Here is a 16,848-nt window from a genome sequence, read left to right as displayed (position 1 = left end):
CAGGCTTTTTCCACTGAGGCTCGGGGAGAAAAAAAACCAGAGGACATGGGTTAAAGGTGAAGGGGGAAAAGTTTAAAGGGAACATGGGGGGGGCTTCTTCACGCAGAGAGTGCTGCGAGTGTGGATTGAGCTTCAGATGAAGTGGTGAATACGGGCCCACTTTTGCCATTTAACCAGGTAACAGATAACCATATAACAATTACAGCACGGAAACAGGCCATCTCAGCCCTTCTTGTCCGTGCCGATGCTTACTCTCACCTAGTCCCACCTACCCGCACTCAACCCATAACCCTCCATTCCTTTCCTGTCCATATACCTATCCAATTTTAATTTAAAAGACAATATCGAACATGCCTCTACCATTTCTACTGGAAGCTCATTCCACACAGCTACCACTCTCTGAGTAAAGAAATTCCCCCTCGTGTTACCCCTAAACTTTTGCCCCATAACTCTCAAATCATGTCCTCCTGTTTGAATCTCCCCTACTCTCAATGGAAAAAGTCTATCCACGTCAACCTTATCTATCCCCTCAAATTTGAAATACCCCTATCAAGTCCCCCCTCAACATTCTACGCTCCAAAGAATAAAGACCTAACTTGTTCAACCTTTCTCTGTAACTTAGGTGTTGAAATCCAGGTAACATTCTAGTAAATCTCCTCTGTACTCTCTCTATTTTGTTGACACCTTTCCTATAATTTGCTGACCAGAACTGTACACAATACTCCAAATTTGGACTTACCAATGCCTTGTACAATTTTAACATTACATCCCAACTCCTATACTCAATGCTCTGATTTATAAAGGCCAACATACCAAAAGCTTTCTTCACCACCCTATCCACATGAGATTTCACCTTCAGGGAAATATGCATCATTATTCCTAGATCACTCTAAGCTATTGCATTCTTCAATGCGCTACCATTTACCATGTATGTCCTATTTTGAATAACCCTACCAAAATATTGTAGCACTTCACACTTATCAGCATTAAACTCCATCTGCCATTTTTCAGCCCACTCTTCTGACTGACCTAAATCTCTCTGCAAGCTTAAAAAACCTACTTCATTATCCACAATGCCACCTATCTTAGTATTATCTGCATACTTACTAATCCAATTTACCACCCCATCATTCAGATCATTAATGCGTATGACAAACATTGGACCCAGTACAGATCCCTGAGGCACACCACTAGTCACTGGCCTCCAACAGGACAAACAGTTATCCAACACTACTCTCTGGCATCTCCCTTCCAGCCACTGTTGAATCCATTTTACTACTTCAATATTAATACCTAACAATTGAACCTTCCTAACTAACCTTCCGTGCGGAAACTTGTCAAAGGCCTTACTGAAGTCCATACAGACAACATCCACTGCTTTACCCACGTCGACTTTCTTAGTAACCTCTTCAAAAAATTCAATAAGATTTGTCAAACATGACCTTCCACGCACAAATCCATGTTGACTGCTCCTAATCAGATCCTGTCTATCCAGATAATTATATATACCATCTCTAAGAATACTTTCCATTAATTTACCCACCACTGATGTCAAACTGATAGGCCTATAATTGCTAGGTTTACTCTTAGAACCCTTTTTAAACAATGGAACCACATGAGCAATACGCCAATCCTCCAGCACCATCCCCATTTCTAATGGCATTTGAAATATTTCTGTCAGAGCCCCTGCTATTTCCAGACTAACTTCCCTCAAGGTCCTTGGGAATATCCTGTCAGGACCTGAAGATTTATCCACTTTTATATTCCTTAAAAGCGCCAGTACTTCCTCCTCTTTAATCATCGTAGTTTCCATAACTTCCCTAGTTGTTTCCCTTACCTTACACAATTCAATATCCTTCTCCTTAGTGAATACCGAAGAAAAGAAATTGTTCAAAATCTCCCCCATCTCTTTTGGCTCCACACATAGCTGTCCACTCTGATTCTGTAAGGGACCAATTTCATCCCTCACTATCCTTTTGCTATTAATATAACTGTAGAAACCCTTTGGATTTATTTTCACCTTACTTGCCAAAGCAACCTCATGTCTTCTTTTAGCTTTTCTAATTTCTTTCTTAAGATTCTTTTTACATTCTTTATATTTCTCGAGCACCTCACTTACTCCATGCTGCCTATATTTATTGTAGATCTCTCTTTTTCTTAACCAAGTTTCCAATATCCCTTGAAAACCATGGCTCTCTCAAACTTTTAACCTTTCCTTTCACCCTAACAGGAACATAAAGATTCTGTGCCCTCAAAATTTCTCCTTTAAATGACCTCCATTTCTCTTTGACACCCTTCCCATAAAATAAATTGTCCCAATCTACTCCTTCCAAATTCTTTCGCATCTCCTCAAAGTTAGCCTTTCTCCAATCAAAAATCTCAACCCTGGGTCCAGTCCTATCCTTCTCCATAATTATATTGAAACTAATGGCATTCTGATCACTGGACCCGAAGTGCTCCCAAACACATACCTCCGTCACCTGACCTATTTCACTCCCTAACAGGAGATCCAATACTGCCCCTTCTCTAATTGGTACCTCTATGTATTGCTGCAAAAAGTACACTGCAGATGCTATGGTCAAATCAACACCTACAAACAAGCTGGATGAACTCAACAGGTCGGGCAGCATCTGTTGAAACGAGCAAAGTTTCAACAGATGCTGCCTGACCTGCTGAGTTCCTTCAGCTGCAAAAAACTATCCTGCACACATTTTACAAACTCCAAATCATCTAGCCCTTTTACAGTATGGGCTTCCCAGTCTATGTGTGGAAAATTAAAATCTCCCACAATCACAACCCTGTGCTTACTATAAATATCTGCTATCTCCTTGCAAATCTGCTCCTCCAATTCTCGCTCCCCATTAGGTGGTCTATAATACACCCCTATAAGTGTTACTGCACCTTTCCCATTCCTCAATTCCACCCAAATAGCCTCCCTAGTTGAGCCCTCTAATCTATCCTGCCAGAGCACCGCTAAAATATTTTCTCTGACAAGCAATGCAACACCTCCCCCTCTTGTCCCTCCAATTCTATTGCACCTGAAGCAACAAAATCCAGGAATATTTAGTTGCCAATCACACTCTCCTGCAACCATGTTTCACTAATAGCTACAACTTCATATTTCCAGGTATCAATCCATGCTCTAAGCTCTTCCACCTTTCTTACAATGCTACAAGCATTAAAATAAATGCATTTAAGAAATTCTCCACTTTTTATTCTCTGTTTATCACTAACAGTGCAAATAACTTTACTATCTTCTTTTTCTTCCTTCTCCCATACATCTGTTCCTACACTCTGGTTCTCCTCCCCCTTGTATCTAGTTTAAATCCACTGGAGCCTCTCTAGCAAACCAGTTCAGATGTAAACCGTCCCGCCACAACAGGCCCCACCTTCTCTGGAAAACTGCCCAAATTATCTATAAATCTGAAGCCCCCCTTCCTGCACCATGTCTTCAGCCATGTGTTGATCTACGTTATTTTACTATTTCTAAACCCGCCTGCACGTGGCACTGGTAGCAATCCGGAGACTGCTATTCTGGAGGTCCTGTCCTTTAACGGTGCCTAACTCCCTAAACTCACCTTTCAGGACCTCCTCACTCATCCTAGCCACATCATTGGTCCCTACATGGACCACGATGTCCAAATGCTCACCCTCCCTCTTGAGAATACTGAAAACTCGATCTGAGATATCGCGAACCCTGGCACCAGGGAAGCAACAGACCATCCGGGATTCTTGATCTTAAGCTCTCTTATCACCTCCAGATCATTGCACAACATCCAATCCAGTACAGCTGATCCCCTAGTGGGCATAACAACAAGCTGTTCTAAAAAGCCATCCCTTAGACATTCTATAAATTCTCTCTCTTGAGGTCCAGGACCGGCCTGGTTTTCCCAATCCACTTTCATGTTAAAATCCCCAACAATTATCATGGCATTGCCGTTCTGACACGCCTTTTCTGTCTCCTGCTGTAATTTGTAATCCACATCCCGGCTACTGTATGGAGGCCTGTATACAACTGCTATTAGGGTCCTTTTACCCTTACCATTTCTTAACTCAACCCATAGAGACTCTACACCTTCCAATCCTATGTCATCTCTTTCCAAAGATTTAATATTATTTCTCGTGCACAGAGCCACACCACACCCTCTGCCTACTGACCTATCTTTCCAATACACCGTATATCCTTGGACGTTCAACTCCCAATGGCAGCCATCCTTCACCCAAGTTTCAGAGATGGCCACATCATCAAACTTGCCAATCTGCAGCCAAATTTCAAGATCGTCCATTTTATTCCTTATGCTGCATGCATTCAAATATAACACTCTCAGTCCGGTATTTGTTGCTTTCTGTTTTAACTGCACCACACCTCTATTGCCCTGTAACTCATCCCACTGGCTGTGATTATGCCTCATCTCCTGCCTGTTCATTCTATCATCTCTGTTGCACACTATCTTTGATTTATTTGTTTTCCTCTTCTTTAGTCCTATCATTCTGGTTTCCATCCCCTGCCAAATTAGTTTAAACCCTCCCTAACAGCTCTATTAAATGTGCCCGCTAGGTTCTGCTGTAACCTGCCAACTTCCCACACTATCCACAATACCTCAAACCTTCGTGTCATCTGCAAATGTCCTTCACTTCTCATCCAAATTACTTGCAGTATTTATTTATAATGCAAATAGTCCTTCAGCAAAGAGTGCTACTTTAGAGAACACGATTATGTTCTTAATCAAGTTAATCTTCAATATTCTGATAAATAAGTATCAAACTTCCCAGGAAAGTAGAGACAATACAGATAACTGATGTACCTTATTCAGTGTAATTATATTATTGGCAGTTACTGCAAGGAGTCCAACATCTGAAGGCCTGTAAGAATGGAACAAAATACATGTGACCAACACCGAAACACACGTTATCATCTTCTAAACATGTGACTGGCAAATCATTTCTTACTTTAGTTTGATCACTTGATTGTAAAGTTGCAAAGCGTCATCATTCCGTCCTTGAAGCTGCATAACATAGGCCATCTGGGCATGAATTATTGCCAGTTCAGCATCAATTTCCTCGTCGCTTATATCCTACAATGAAAATTCAGCATGTTTCACTGCAAAATCACAGGGAACACAAATCAATATTTGAATAGATTTTCCAGAATGGGTTATATGTGTGAGTTATATGTACTTGTACAAAAGCTGGATGAACTCAGCAGGTCAGGCAGCCCTCCGTCTTGGCCTGAAACGTTGACTGCTCATTTCAACAGATGCTGCCTGACCTGCTGAGTTCATCCAGCTTTTGTATGTGTTGATTTGACCACAGCATTTGCAGTGTACTTTGTGCTTAGTTATATGTACTGTTGTGCACCTTGATCTGGAGGATCATTTGGTTATACACATGTGTACAGCTGAATGACAATAAACTTGAACTCAAAAGAAAGCTTCTGGCACACTGCCCTTCTGAAATCAAAGTAGTGAGTATCGGAGTTAGAAAGTTGAAGTTGAAGTTCAACTTCATGGATAGACATATCAGAATGGGAATGGGACATGGAATTAAAATGTGTGGCCACTGGAAGATCCTGGTTTCTCTGGCAGATGGAGCGTAGGTGTTCAGCTTCAGGTGTTCATCCATGGCCTCCTCTACTGTCAAGATTATCCATGGCCTCCTCTACTGTCAAGATGAAGCCACACTCAGGTTGGAGGAACAACACCTTATATACCGTCTGGGTAGCCTCCAACCTGATGGCATGAACATTGACTTCTCTAACTGCCATTAATGCCTCTCCTCCCCTTCTTACCCCATCCCTGATTTATTTATTTTTCCCCCTCCCCTTTCTGCTTTCTCTCTGCCCATCACTCTGCCTGTCCTCCATCTCCCTCTGGTGCTCCCCTCCCCCTTTCTTTCTCCCTAGGCCTCCTGTCTCATGATCCTTTCCCTTCTCCAGCTCTGTATCTCTTTTGCCAATTACCTTTCCAGTTCTCAGCTTCACCCCACCCCTCTGGTCTCCTAACATTTTGCATTTCCCCCTCTCCCTGCTACTATCAAATCTCTTACTATCTTTTCTTTCAGTTATTCCTGAATAAGGGTCTTGGCCCGAAACGTCAATAGCGCTTCTTCCTATAGATGCTGCCTGGCCTGCTGTGTTCCACCAGCATTTTGTGTGTGTTGCTCGAATTTCCAGCATCTGCAGATTTCCTTGTGTTTGCTTTTTAAAGAATCTATCTGCCTCTGCTGCCTTGAATGCACCCAATGACTTGACCTCTACAGCCATTTGTGGCAACAAATTCCATAGATTCACCGCTATCTAGCTAAAGAAATTTCTCATCTCTGTTCTAAGAGGACACAGCTCTACTCTGAGGCTGTGTCCTCTGCTCTTAGATTCCCCCATCATAAGAAACATCAAAACATCAATTCTAATACTTATATCAAAGACCACCCTATAGTCCACAAGATTTAGAGGAACAAATTTATAAAAGTAATCACAGACTGTTGCAAGAAATGAAAAGTTCTAATAGTAGGTGATTTTAACTTTCCACATATTCCCTGGGATTCCTGTAAAAGGACTAGATGGGATTGAGGAGTTTGTCAAATGTGTTCAGGAAAGTTTCCTTAATCTGTGTACAGGAGAGTTCCATAATCAGTACATTGAAGTCTCAACGAGAGTGTGCAATACGTGATCTGCTATTAGGGAATGAGCCAGGACAGGTGGCAGAAGTTTGTGTAGAGGAACACATTGCATCTAGTGGTCATAATGCCATTGGTTTCAAAGTAAATATGCAAACAGGTAGATCTGGTCCATGGGTTGAGATTCTAAATTGGAGAAAGGCCAATTTTAATTATATCAGAAAGGATCTGTCAAGTGTGGATTGGGACAGGCAAAGGTGCACAGGCAAAGTGGGCAGCATTCAAAAGTGAAATTTTGAGAGTACAAAGCTCGTACGTGCCTGTCAGAATGAAAGTTAAAGATAACAGTGTAAGAAACCTTGACTTTCAAGAAATATTGAGGACCTGGTTAAGAAAAAAAAAATGGAGGTGCATAGCAGGTATAGGCAGTTAGGAACAAATGAGATGCTATGGAGTAGGTAATGCCCTGGTTAAGATTTTTTTTACTGCAGTGCTGTTGGTATTTCACTTTAGCAGTTCTGTAAGAGCAGTCGTTCTTCTTTAAGCCTGTTTGGGTTTGACCTAAGATAAGAAGAAGCTTTGTTGTTCGACTTAGGAATGTGGTATCCACCAATCACGGTGGTGGAATTGGGAGAAGGTTCTAGAGAACGTTGGTGTGGGGAGATCATTTTTTTTTACGGGAGCTGGAAGACGACAGGAGGGAAGATGGCTGAGGGTGCTGTCCCAGTTGCACAAGGTGCTTTGTGCAGATGATTGGCTTCAAGAAGGAAGGATCAATACTCCTGTGGGAGACCTGTTTGTTTGAGATAGATTTCAGGTGACACTCAGAAGGTGATATTTGCTATCACGCAGACCAAGGGTTCAGCGCGCGAGTGACAGTTAAGTTCAAGATGAACTCCAATTAAATATACAAACGTTTAACATTTGACTGTTTAATAATAATGGGTATTTTTCATCTTTCTATAAGTAACTGCTTGTTTAAGCTAACATTCTTAAATATACTTTATAATTGTATGCAGTGTACAATCTGTTATTTCTTGCTGATGGTGATTGCTGGGAGCAGTAAATCACACAGCATTCACACAAAACAGGGATTTGGCAGGACCAAAGTCATACACGCTGGATGTACGAAGCCCAGGAAAGATGGGGTTCTCGCTGCAGAATCCAACAGATGCCCAATAAAAAGGGGTTTCAAGTATAAGAAATGCAAGAGAGCACTTAAGAAATCAGGAGAGCTCAAAGAAGGCATGAAGTTGCCCTAGCAGACAAGCTAAAGGAAAATCCTTTGAGATTCTACAAATACGTTAAGAGCAAACTGATTGCAAGGGGCAAAATTGGTCCTCTGGAAGATCAAAATGATAATCCATATATGGAGTCAAAAGAGATGGGGAAGATCTTAAACAATGTTTTTGTATCTGTTTACTTAGGAAACAGACATAGAGACTATAGAAGTGACGAAAAGCAACATTGCCTTCATGGACTCTCTACCGATCAACGAGGATGAGATGTCTGCTGTCTTGGGGTAAATTAGAGTGGATAAATCCCCATGGCCTAACAAGGTGCTTCTCGATCCTACAGGAGTCAAGTGTAGAAATTACTGGGGCTCTAGCAGAGATTTAAATCATGCTTCACTACAGGTAAGATACCAGAGGATTGGAGGAGGATAGCTAATGTTTTTGTGCTGTTTAAGAAAGGTTCTGAAAATAAACCAAGAAGTTACAGATCTCTGAGCCTGGCATCAGTAGTGGGAAACTTATTGATAGGTATTCTAAGGAACCAGATATATGAGCACTTGGATAGGCATGCACTGATTAAAGATCATCAGCAAGGCTTGGTGCGTGTTACATCATATCTAACCCATCTTAGAGTTTTCCAAGGAAGTTACTTCAGGAGGGCACGGAGCGACCACTCCCCACTGAACATCAACGGCTCCTCGGTAGAGATCATTAAGAGCACCAAATTTCTTGGTGTTCACCTGGCAGAGAATCTCAGCTGGTCCCTCAACACCAGCTCCATAGCGAAGAAAGCCCAGCAGTGTCTACTTTCTGCAAAGGCTGAGGAAAGTCCATCTCCCACCCCCCCCCCCATCCTCATCACATTCTACAGGGATTGTATTGAGAGTATCCTGAGCAGCTGCATCACTGCCTGCTTCGGAAATTGTACCATCTAGGAGGTCACCAGGAAACGCTCATGGAGTGAGTACTGTTTCAGATTCGCTCCATAACCTTTACTTTTCTTAACCTATGATCACCCTTATTTAACTTACTTTTACCTACACCAAAAGATTCTTGCTACTTTTTTGGACTTATCTTTAAGAGTGTCCTGTGAATTTTGAAGAAATGAGTACAGAAATGGCTTTGAGATCTAAAGGGCGAGACCCTGGGAAAGATTCTAACGGCAACGGAAGGAAAAAAAAGACCAATCCTAAGCGTACTGAATTGACTTATGATATGTTATTGGAGCTTTTAAATGAAAAATTTGAAGAACAACGACAAACTTTCAAACAAGATCTAAATGCTTTCCAGGATTCTGTGGATAAGACTGATTCAGTAGTTAAACAGCAGCAAGCTCTAATCGCAACTTTGCAAGAGGACGCTCGGAAGTGAGATTTGATAATCGAAAAACTGGAGCAGAAATTATCTTCGACGATTAAACAGGTGGAAACACTTAAAGCTAAGAGTGTCGACTTTGAAAATCGGTCCAGAAGACAGAACTTACGTATACTTGGTCTCCCGGAAGGTATTGAACAAGGGGACCCCTTGAAGTATTTTGCTCAACTTTTAAAGGATGCGTTCCCATCTGTATTCCCAGACAGTCCTCCGTTACTTGATCGCGCCCACAGAATTATGCGCCGATCATCAAGGTCTTCATCTAAACCACCTGTTGTAATTGTTCGATTTCATTATGTGCATGTCAAAGAGCAACTTATTCGTGTGGCTCGGCGTTTAGGAATGGTTAAATTCAAAGATTTCGAGTTCAGATTAGTGGAGGATTTTAGCCCAGAAGTAATGAAGGCAAGGCTTCTTTTTAAACCTATGATGTCCGAATATTATGAGAAAAATCTAAAACCAGCGCTTTTATACCCTCAGAAGCTTAGAATCTCGCCTCCAAATGCACCACGGCGTGTTTTTCTCTCCACATCTGAGGCTCGAAGCTTTCTGGATGAGAATTATCCTACTGCTTTGGACTCTCGTTTCTAATAAATGAGTGATTTTGATCGTTACAAGATAGTTATTCCATCTGTAATTGATTGTAATTATGATATTATAGCCATCTCTGATCATGCTCCATTGAAACTTTCTATTAAATTTATTGATATAGCTTCTAGTGTTAGGCAATGGCGATTTGATTCTACCTTACTGCAAGATCCGGATTTCATTAAATTTGTGAAGGGACAGATCGATTTCTTCTTTTCAACTAATTCCACGGATGATATTTCTTGCGGAACACTTTGGGACACTTTTAAAGCATATTTACGTGGACAGATTATCTCTTATTCTGTTGGTTTGAGAAAGCGTATTAAGAAGGAAACTCTTTTATTGGTTGATAAAATTAAAGAAATTGACAAGAAATATTCGACTGCTCCTAGTAAGGAGCTTTACAAACAAAGGGTTGAACTTCAAATAGAACACAGTTTATTACTTACATCTTCGATTGAAAATCAATTAATGAAAACCAGATCTGATTTTTATATACATAGTGATAAATTGGGTAAACTGTTAGCTAATCAATTGAAGAATGCTTTGGTTAAATGTCAAATTATTAAGATTCGTCAACAGTTAACCATGATGAGATAAACAAATCTTTTCAAGATTTTTATACCTCCCTGTATTATTCTGAATTCCCTCATGATCATAATACCATGTATGATTTTCTTGGGAAATTGAATTTTCCAAAATTATCATCAGATGATCTTTCAATATTAGAAACTCCTATTACAGATGCAGAAATTAAAGGGGTTATTTCCTCTATGAATTCTGGGAAAGCACAAGGTCCAGATGGGTATACAGTGGAATTTTTAAAGTGTTTTTCCTCTACTCTTTCTCCTTGGTTATGCAGGGTTTTTGAAGAAGCAGTTAGATTGGGTAAACTGCCACAATCTTTTTATAGAGCTTCCATTTCTTTAATATTGAAAAAAGATAAAGACCCTACTGACCCTGTGCATCCTATAGACCAATATTGAATGTAGATTCCAAGATCTTTTCCAAGTTACTGGTGTCCAGGCTGGAGAAAGTATTACCTCAAATTATCTCGGAAGATCAAACTGGTTTTATTAAAAATCGCTATTCTTTTATCAATATTAGGAGATTATTGAATATTGTTTATACTCCTTCACGTAGCACCTCAGAATGTGTCATTTCATTAGATGCGGAGAAAGCATTTGATAGAGTTGAATGGCCATACTTATTTACTGTGCTTGAGAAGTTTAATTTTAGTTCGACATTTATTTCCTGGATTAAACTGATATATCATACTCCAGTAGCCTCGGTTTTTACTAACAATCAAAGATCTGCCTTTTTTCGTTTATTTCGGGGTACTAGACAAGACTGTCCTCTTAGTCCATTATTACTTGATATTGCTTTAGATCCTTTGGCAATTGCTATTAGAGAATCACCAAACATTTTTGGCATTATTCGTGGGATGGATATACATAAGTTATCATTATACGCAGATGATTTATTATTATTTATTTCTGATCCTGAGAAATCCATTCCTGCAGTTATATCATTGTTGGCTCAATTTAGTAATTTTTCCGGGTATAAATTAAATCTTAATAAGAGTGAATTGCTTCCTTTAAATAGACAGGTTCCAATTTATGGAAATTTACCTTTTAAATTAGTTAATGACTCGTTTATATACTTAGGGATTAAAATTACAAAAAATTATAAGGAGTTATTTAAGGTTAATTTTTTACCCTCAATTGATCAGATTAAATGTTTGTTCACTAAATGGTCACCATTATCTTTATCTCTGATAGGTCGGATTAATGCTATTAAGATGATTATTTTACCCAAGTTTTTATGTATATTTCAAGCGATACCAATTTTTATTCTGAAATCTTTTTTTGCTAATGTTGATTCAAAAATTTCCTCATACATATGGCAGAATAAAAATCCTAGATTAGGTAAAAAAATACTTACAGAAGGCAAGGAAGGAAGGTGGATTGGCATTGCCTAATTTTAGATTTTATTATTGGGCAGTTAATATCCGATATTTGATATGTTGGTTAAAGGATTGGGATTTATCTTTTAGCCCTCATTCGGTGAACCTGGAAACTAAATCTGTACAAAAATTTTCATTGGGTTCTATTTTAGGGCCTTCTCTTCCCTTTGCTCTTTCTAAATTGCAGAAACGAATTGACAATCCGATAGTTAAACATACTTTACATATATGGTTTCAATTTCAGAAATTTTTTGGGTTGAATCAGTTTGTTTTAACTATTCCTATTGTATCCAATTTCTTTTTTTATCCTTCTATTATAGACCAAGCTTATTCAACTTGGAAGACTAAAGGATTACTACAATTTTCTGATTTATTTTTGGATAATTGTTTTATGTCTTTTGAACAATTATCTAATAAATACAATTTGCCTAGATTTCATTTTTTTAGATATTTACAGATTAGGAATTTCTTAAATACTGTACTTTCCAAATCTTGAGTCTTCGGGTATTTTGGAGAATTTGTTAGAACTAAATCCTTCTCAGAAAGGTGTAATATCAAAACTCTACAATATAATTATGAAAATACATTCAGAGCCCTTCTATAAGATTAAAAATGATTGGGAAAGAGAACTTAACCTTACTATCCCTATTGAGAATTGGGATAAAATGCTTCAGTTTGTCAATTTATCATCTATATGTGCTATACATTCCTTAATACAGTTTGAAGTTGTGCACAGGGCTCATATGTCCATGGATAAATTGGCTCGTTTTTATTCCTATATAAATCCTATTTGTGACAGAAGTCATTCTGAGATAGTGTCTTTAACTCATATGTTTTGGTCATGTCCACTTTTGAAAAAATATTGGAAAGACATTTTTGATATTATTTCCACGGTATTGAACATTGATTTACAACCTCATCCTGTTACTGCAATTTTTGGTTTACCAATGATGGACTCAATCCATTTATCTTATTCTGCTTGTCGAATGATTGCATTTCTTATATTAATGGCTAGAAGATCTATTTTGTTGAATTGTAAAGAAATTAATCCCCCTACCGTATTTCATTGGCTTTCTCAAATTATGTCTAAACTTGGAGAAAATTAGAAGTGTTGTATTTGACCCTTCTATTAAATTTGAAAAGACATGGAGACCGTTTATTCAATATTTTCATATGATGTAATGAGACCCTGTTCCAAACCTATTCGTTTTTCCAGTTTTGATTATACATATGTTGAGGATTGGAGTTGGCGTCACTGATAAACAGCCCATTTTTTAAATTATTTTTTTCCCTCTTTTTTTTTTCTTTTTTTCTCTTTATTCGTTATTAGGTTGTTAGATTAGTTTTCTAGCATAATTTTTTTTTTCTTTTTCTCTTTTTCGTTATTTTTTATATTATGATATAACATAGTTTTGCTTTGTTTATATGTTATTTGTATCATTCATGATTTGGGAAGACTTAATTGCATTGTAACTATTGCTTGTGTGTCCTTTCGCGTTCAGTATAAATTTGTAAGTTTGTAATCCCACTATCTATGTATTAATCTTATTATGTTGATATTAATAATAATAATAATAAAAAGATTAAAAAAGAAAAGAAAGGAAATTGCACCATCTCGGATCGCAAGACCCTGCAGCAGATAGTGAGATCAGCTGAGAAGATCATCGAGGTCTCTCTTCCCACCATTAAGGACATTTACATTGCACGCTACATCCGCACAGCAAACAGCATTATGAAAGACCCCACACACCCCTCATACAAACTCTTCTCCCTCCTGACATCTGGGAAAAGGTACCGAAGCATTCGAGCTCTCATGACCAGACTATGTAACAGTTTCTTACCCCAAGCTATCAGACTCCTTGACACCCAGAGCCTGGACTGACATCTTACTGCCCTATTGACTTGCTTCTTATTTATTGTAATGCCTGCACTGGTTTGTGCACTTTATACAGTCCTGGGTAGGTCTGTAGTACAGTGTTGTTTTTTACGTAGCTCAGTCTAGTTTTTGTACTTTGTCATGTAACACCATAGTCCTGAAAAAACGTTGTCTTATTTTTACTATGTACTGTACCAGCAGTTATGGTCGAAATGACAATAAGTGACTTGACTTGAAATGGATGAAGCCAAGGCAGTGGATGTTGCCTGCATGGACTTAGCAAGGTAGACATAGAGACCATCATGGCAGGTTGATCAAGAACGTTCAGTTGCTTGACATTCAAGATGTGGTAGGAAATTGCATTAGACATTTGCTTTGTGGGAGATGCCAGAGATGGTTGCCTCTGATAAAAGGCTATTATTAGTGAAGTGACACAGTGATTGGTACTGGGCTGTTGCTGTTTGTCATCTCCATCAATGATCTAGAAGATAATGTGATTAACAGTAAATGACAGCAAGATTGGTATTGTAGTGGTCAGCAAGGAAGATTATCAGAGCATGCAGCAGGATCTGGACCAGCTGGAAATTGACAGATGGAATTTAATACAGATTGTACAAGGTGTTGCACTACAGTAGGACCAACCAAACTACATCTTACACAGTGAATGGTAGGGCACTGAAGAGTGCTGTAGAACAAAGGGATCTGGGAATACAGGTTAATAATTGATTGAAAGTGATGTCACAGGCAGATAGGGTAATAAAGAAAGCTTTTGGCACATTGGCTTTCATAAATCAAAGTATTGAGTACAGGAGATAGAATGAGCGCAAGTGGTGCATGCAGGCTCGATTTCAAAGTTTAAGTGAAATTTGGACAGGTACATGGACGATAGGGGAACAGAAGGCTATGGTCCTGCTGCAGGCTGACGGGAGTAGGCAGTTGAAATGGTTTGGCACAAACTAGATTGACCAAAGAGCCTGCTTCTGTGCTATGACTCTGTAACAATGTGGTGAGACTTTACTACCATCTGTTCCAATCAGGAGCATGGAGTTTCTTCTACAAGTTAAAATCAGTTAATGCAGAAAGATAGGTTTTTTTAATGCCACAATATGGGGGGATTCTGTCCAATCAATTTAACACCTATTTCATTGCATGCAATTAATGCCAAAAAAAAGTTTGCACAAGAATCAAAGGACCTTCATTGTCTGGAATACTCACAGTATCTTCTGAAAATGACTGCCGACAGAGATCTAAATCAAAAGAAAGTACACAGAATTAGAAAAGTAGTAATTTTAATTACCCCTTCTGGGTGGTGTATGCAGGGGGGAGGAAATGAGTGAAAATCTGAAGTAAGAAATGCGCTGGAAATACTCTACAGGTCAGACAACATCTATGAAGGAGGAAACAGGGGTCATGTTTCAAGTCAATGACCCTTTACCAAAACTAGAAGAGAAAGATTTTCCAATTTTTCTGGCATCTTGGCCCCAGAGTAACACTGCTTTGTTTGGCTGTACTCATGGGAATTCATGAACGGTTGAATGATAAGTTTGGAAATAAAAGGGTTATCATACTAGGAACATCTGAAGAGTCTAGGTCTGAACTCATTGGAATTTAGTAGGATTAGAGGGGATCTCAATGAAACCTTACTAATGGTGAAAGACCTAGAAAGAGTAGATGTGAAAAGGATGTTTCCCATGGTGAGGGAGTCTGGGACAAGAGCGCACAGCCTCAGAACAAAAAGGTGTCCATTTAAAAAGAGATGCAGAGAAATCACCCGGACAAATTTATCCCTAACATCCAGCAAGAGATCCCTAAACATCGACAACATGTCCATAGTACATTTCCCTGCAAAAACATCATTCACAAGTTCTAGCCTTATGGCCTCATAATTTGCCCTTCCCCAATTAAAAATTTTCCTTCCTCTCTGATTCTATCCTTTTCCATGATAATGTTAAAGGCCAGGGAGCTGCGGTCACTGTCCCCCCAGATGCTCACCCACTGAGAGATCTGTGACCTGACCTGGTTCGTTACCTAAAACTAGATCTATTATTGTATTCCCCCTAGTCGTCCTGTCAACATACTGTGGCAGGATCCCGTCCTGAACACACTTAACAAACTCTGCCCCGTCTAAACCATTGGAACCAATTAGATGCCAATCAATATTAGGAAAGTTAAAGTCACCCATGATAACAACCCTATTATTTTTGTACCTTTCCAAAATCTGCCTCCCAATCTGCTCCTCGATATCTCTGCTGCTACCAGGGGGCCTACAGAATACTCCCAATAGAGTAACTGCTCCCTTTCTGTTCCTGACCTCCACCCATACTGACTCAAAAGAGGATCCTACTACATTACCCACCCTTTCTGTAGCGGTAATAGTATCCCTGATCAGTAATGCCACCCCTCCTCCCCTTTTTCCTCCCTCTCTATCCATTTTAAAGCACTGAAATCCAGGAATATTGAGAATCCATTCCTGCCCTGGTGCCAGCCAGGTCTTTGTAATAGCCACTTGGCCACTACATCAAAATTCCATGTATGTATCCAAGCTCTCAGTTCATCACCTTTGCTCCTGATGCTTCTTGCATTGAAGTACACACACTTTAGCCCTTCTACCTTACTACCTTTACACCCTTTATTCAGTTTCTCTTTCCTCAAAGCCTCTTTATATGTTAGGTCTGGCTTTACTCCATGCACTATACTTGCAGCTCTCGCATGACCTTTATCCTCCTCCACCTCACTATCTGCTCTAACACTCTGGTTCCTCTCCCCCTGCAAATCTAGTTTAAACTCCCCCCCCCCCCCAGAGCAGCACTAGCAAACCTTCCCGCAAGGATGTTCGTCCCCCTCCAGTTCAGGTGCAACCCACCCCGTCGGAACAGTTTCCACCTTCCCTGGAACAAGACCCAATTGTCTATATATACTCATTTAGGTGGGGGAAAAAGGAGTGAATGAATGAATAAAAAAGAATAGTTGAGTAATATAAAATCCACATTATAATAAGTATTTCTCGAGATAGGTATATCACTGTCTATTTTTGCTTCTGTTTAGCTTCTCAACACTTTTAAAGTTAGCCAAACCTTATGGCTCTTCTGGAGGGGGTGAGGGCTGTCTTCGGAAAACTCACAGTCTCTTCCTGATATATTTCTGTCGTCCTCCTCCCGTTCCCTGCTTTCTCGATTCTCTCACTATTTCCCAAG

The 16,848-nt window shown here is 39.5% G+C and overlaps 1 protein-coding gene across 1 annotated transcript in view; it reads right to left on the bottom strand.

The window, feature by feature from the left end:
• srp72 (signal recognition particle 72) overlaps nucleotides 1–16,848 on the bottom strand; it is a 228,925-nt gene that overhangs the window by 159,538 nt on the left and 52,539 nt on the right. The window contains exons 6-8 of the mRNA XM_059989802.1: nucleotides 14,870–14,901; nucleotides 4,951–5,075; nucleotides 4,806–4,863 (exon numbers count right to left, since the gene is read on the bottom strand). Of these exons, the coding sequence (XP_059845785.1) occupies nucleotides 4,806–4,863; nucleotides 4,951–5,075; nucleotides 14,870–14,901 (215 nt within the window). The remainder of the gene's footprint in view (nucleotides 1–4,805; nucleotides 4,864–4,950; nucleotides 5,076–14,869; nucleotides 14,902–16,848) is intronic.

The sequence above is a fragment of the Hypanus sabinus genome, chromosome 14 (genome assembly GCF_030144855.1).
Source record: "Hypanus sabinus isolate sHypSab1 chromosome 14, sHypSab1.hap1, whole genome shotgun sequence".
Lineage (NCBI taxonomy): Eukaryota > Metazoa > Chordata > Chondrichthyes > Myliobatiformes > Dasyatidae > Hypanus > Hypanus sabinus.
The sequence above is the reverse complement of the archived record's forward strand: the minus strand, read 5'-3'. Positions and strand labels throughout refer to the sequence as shown.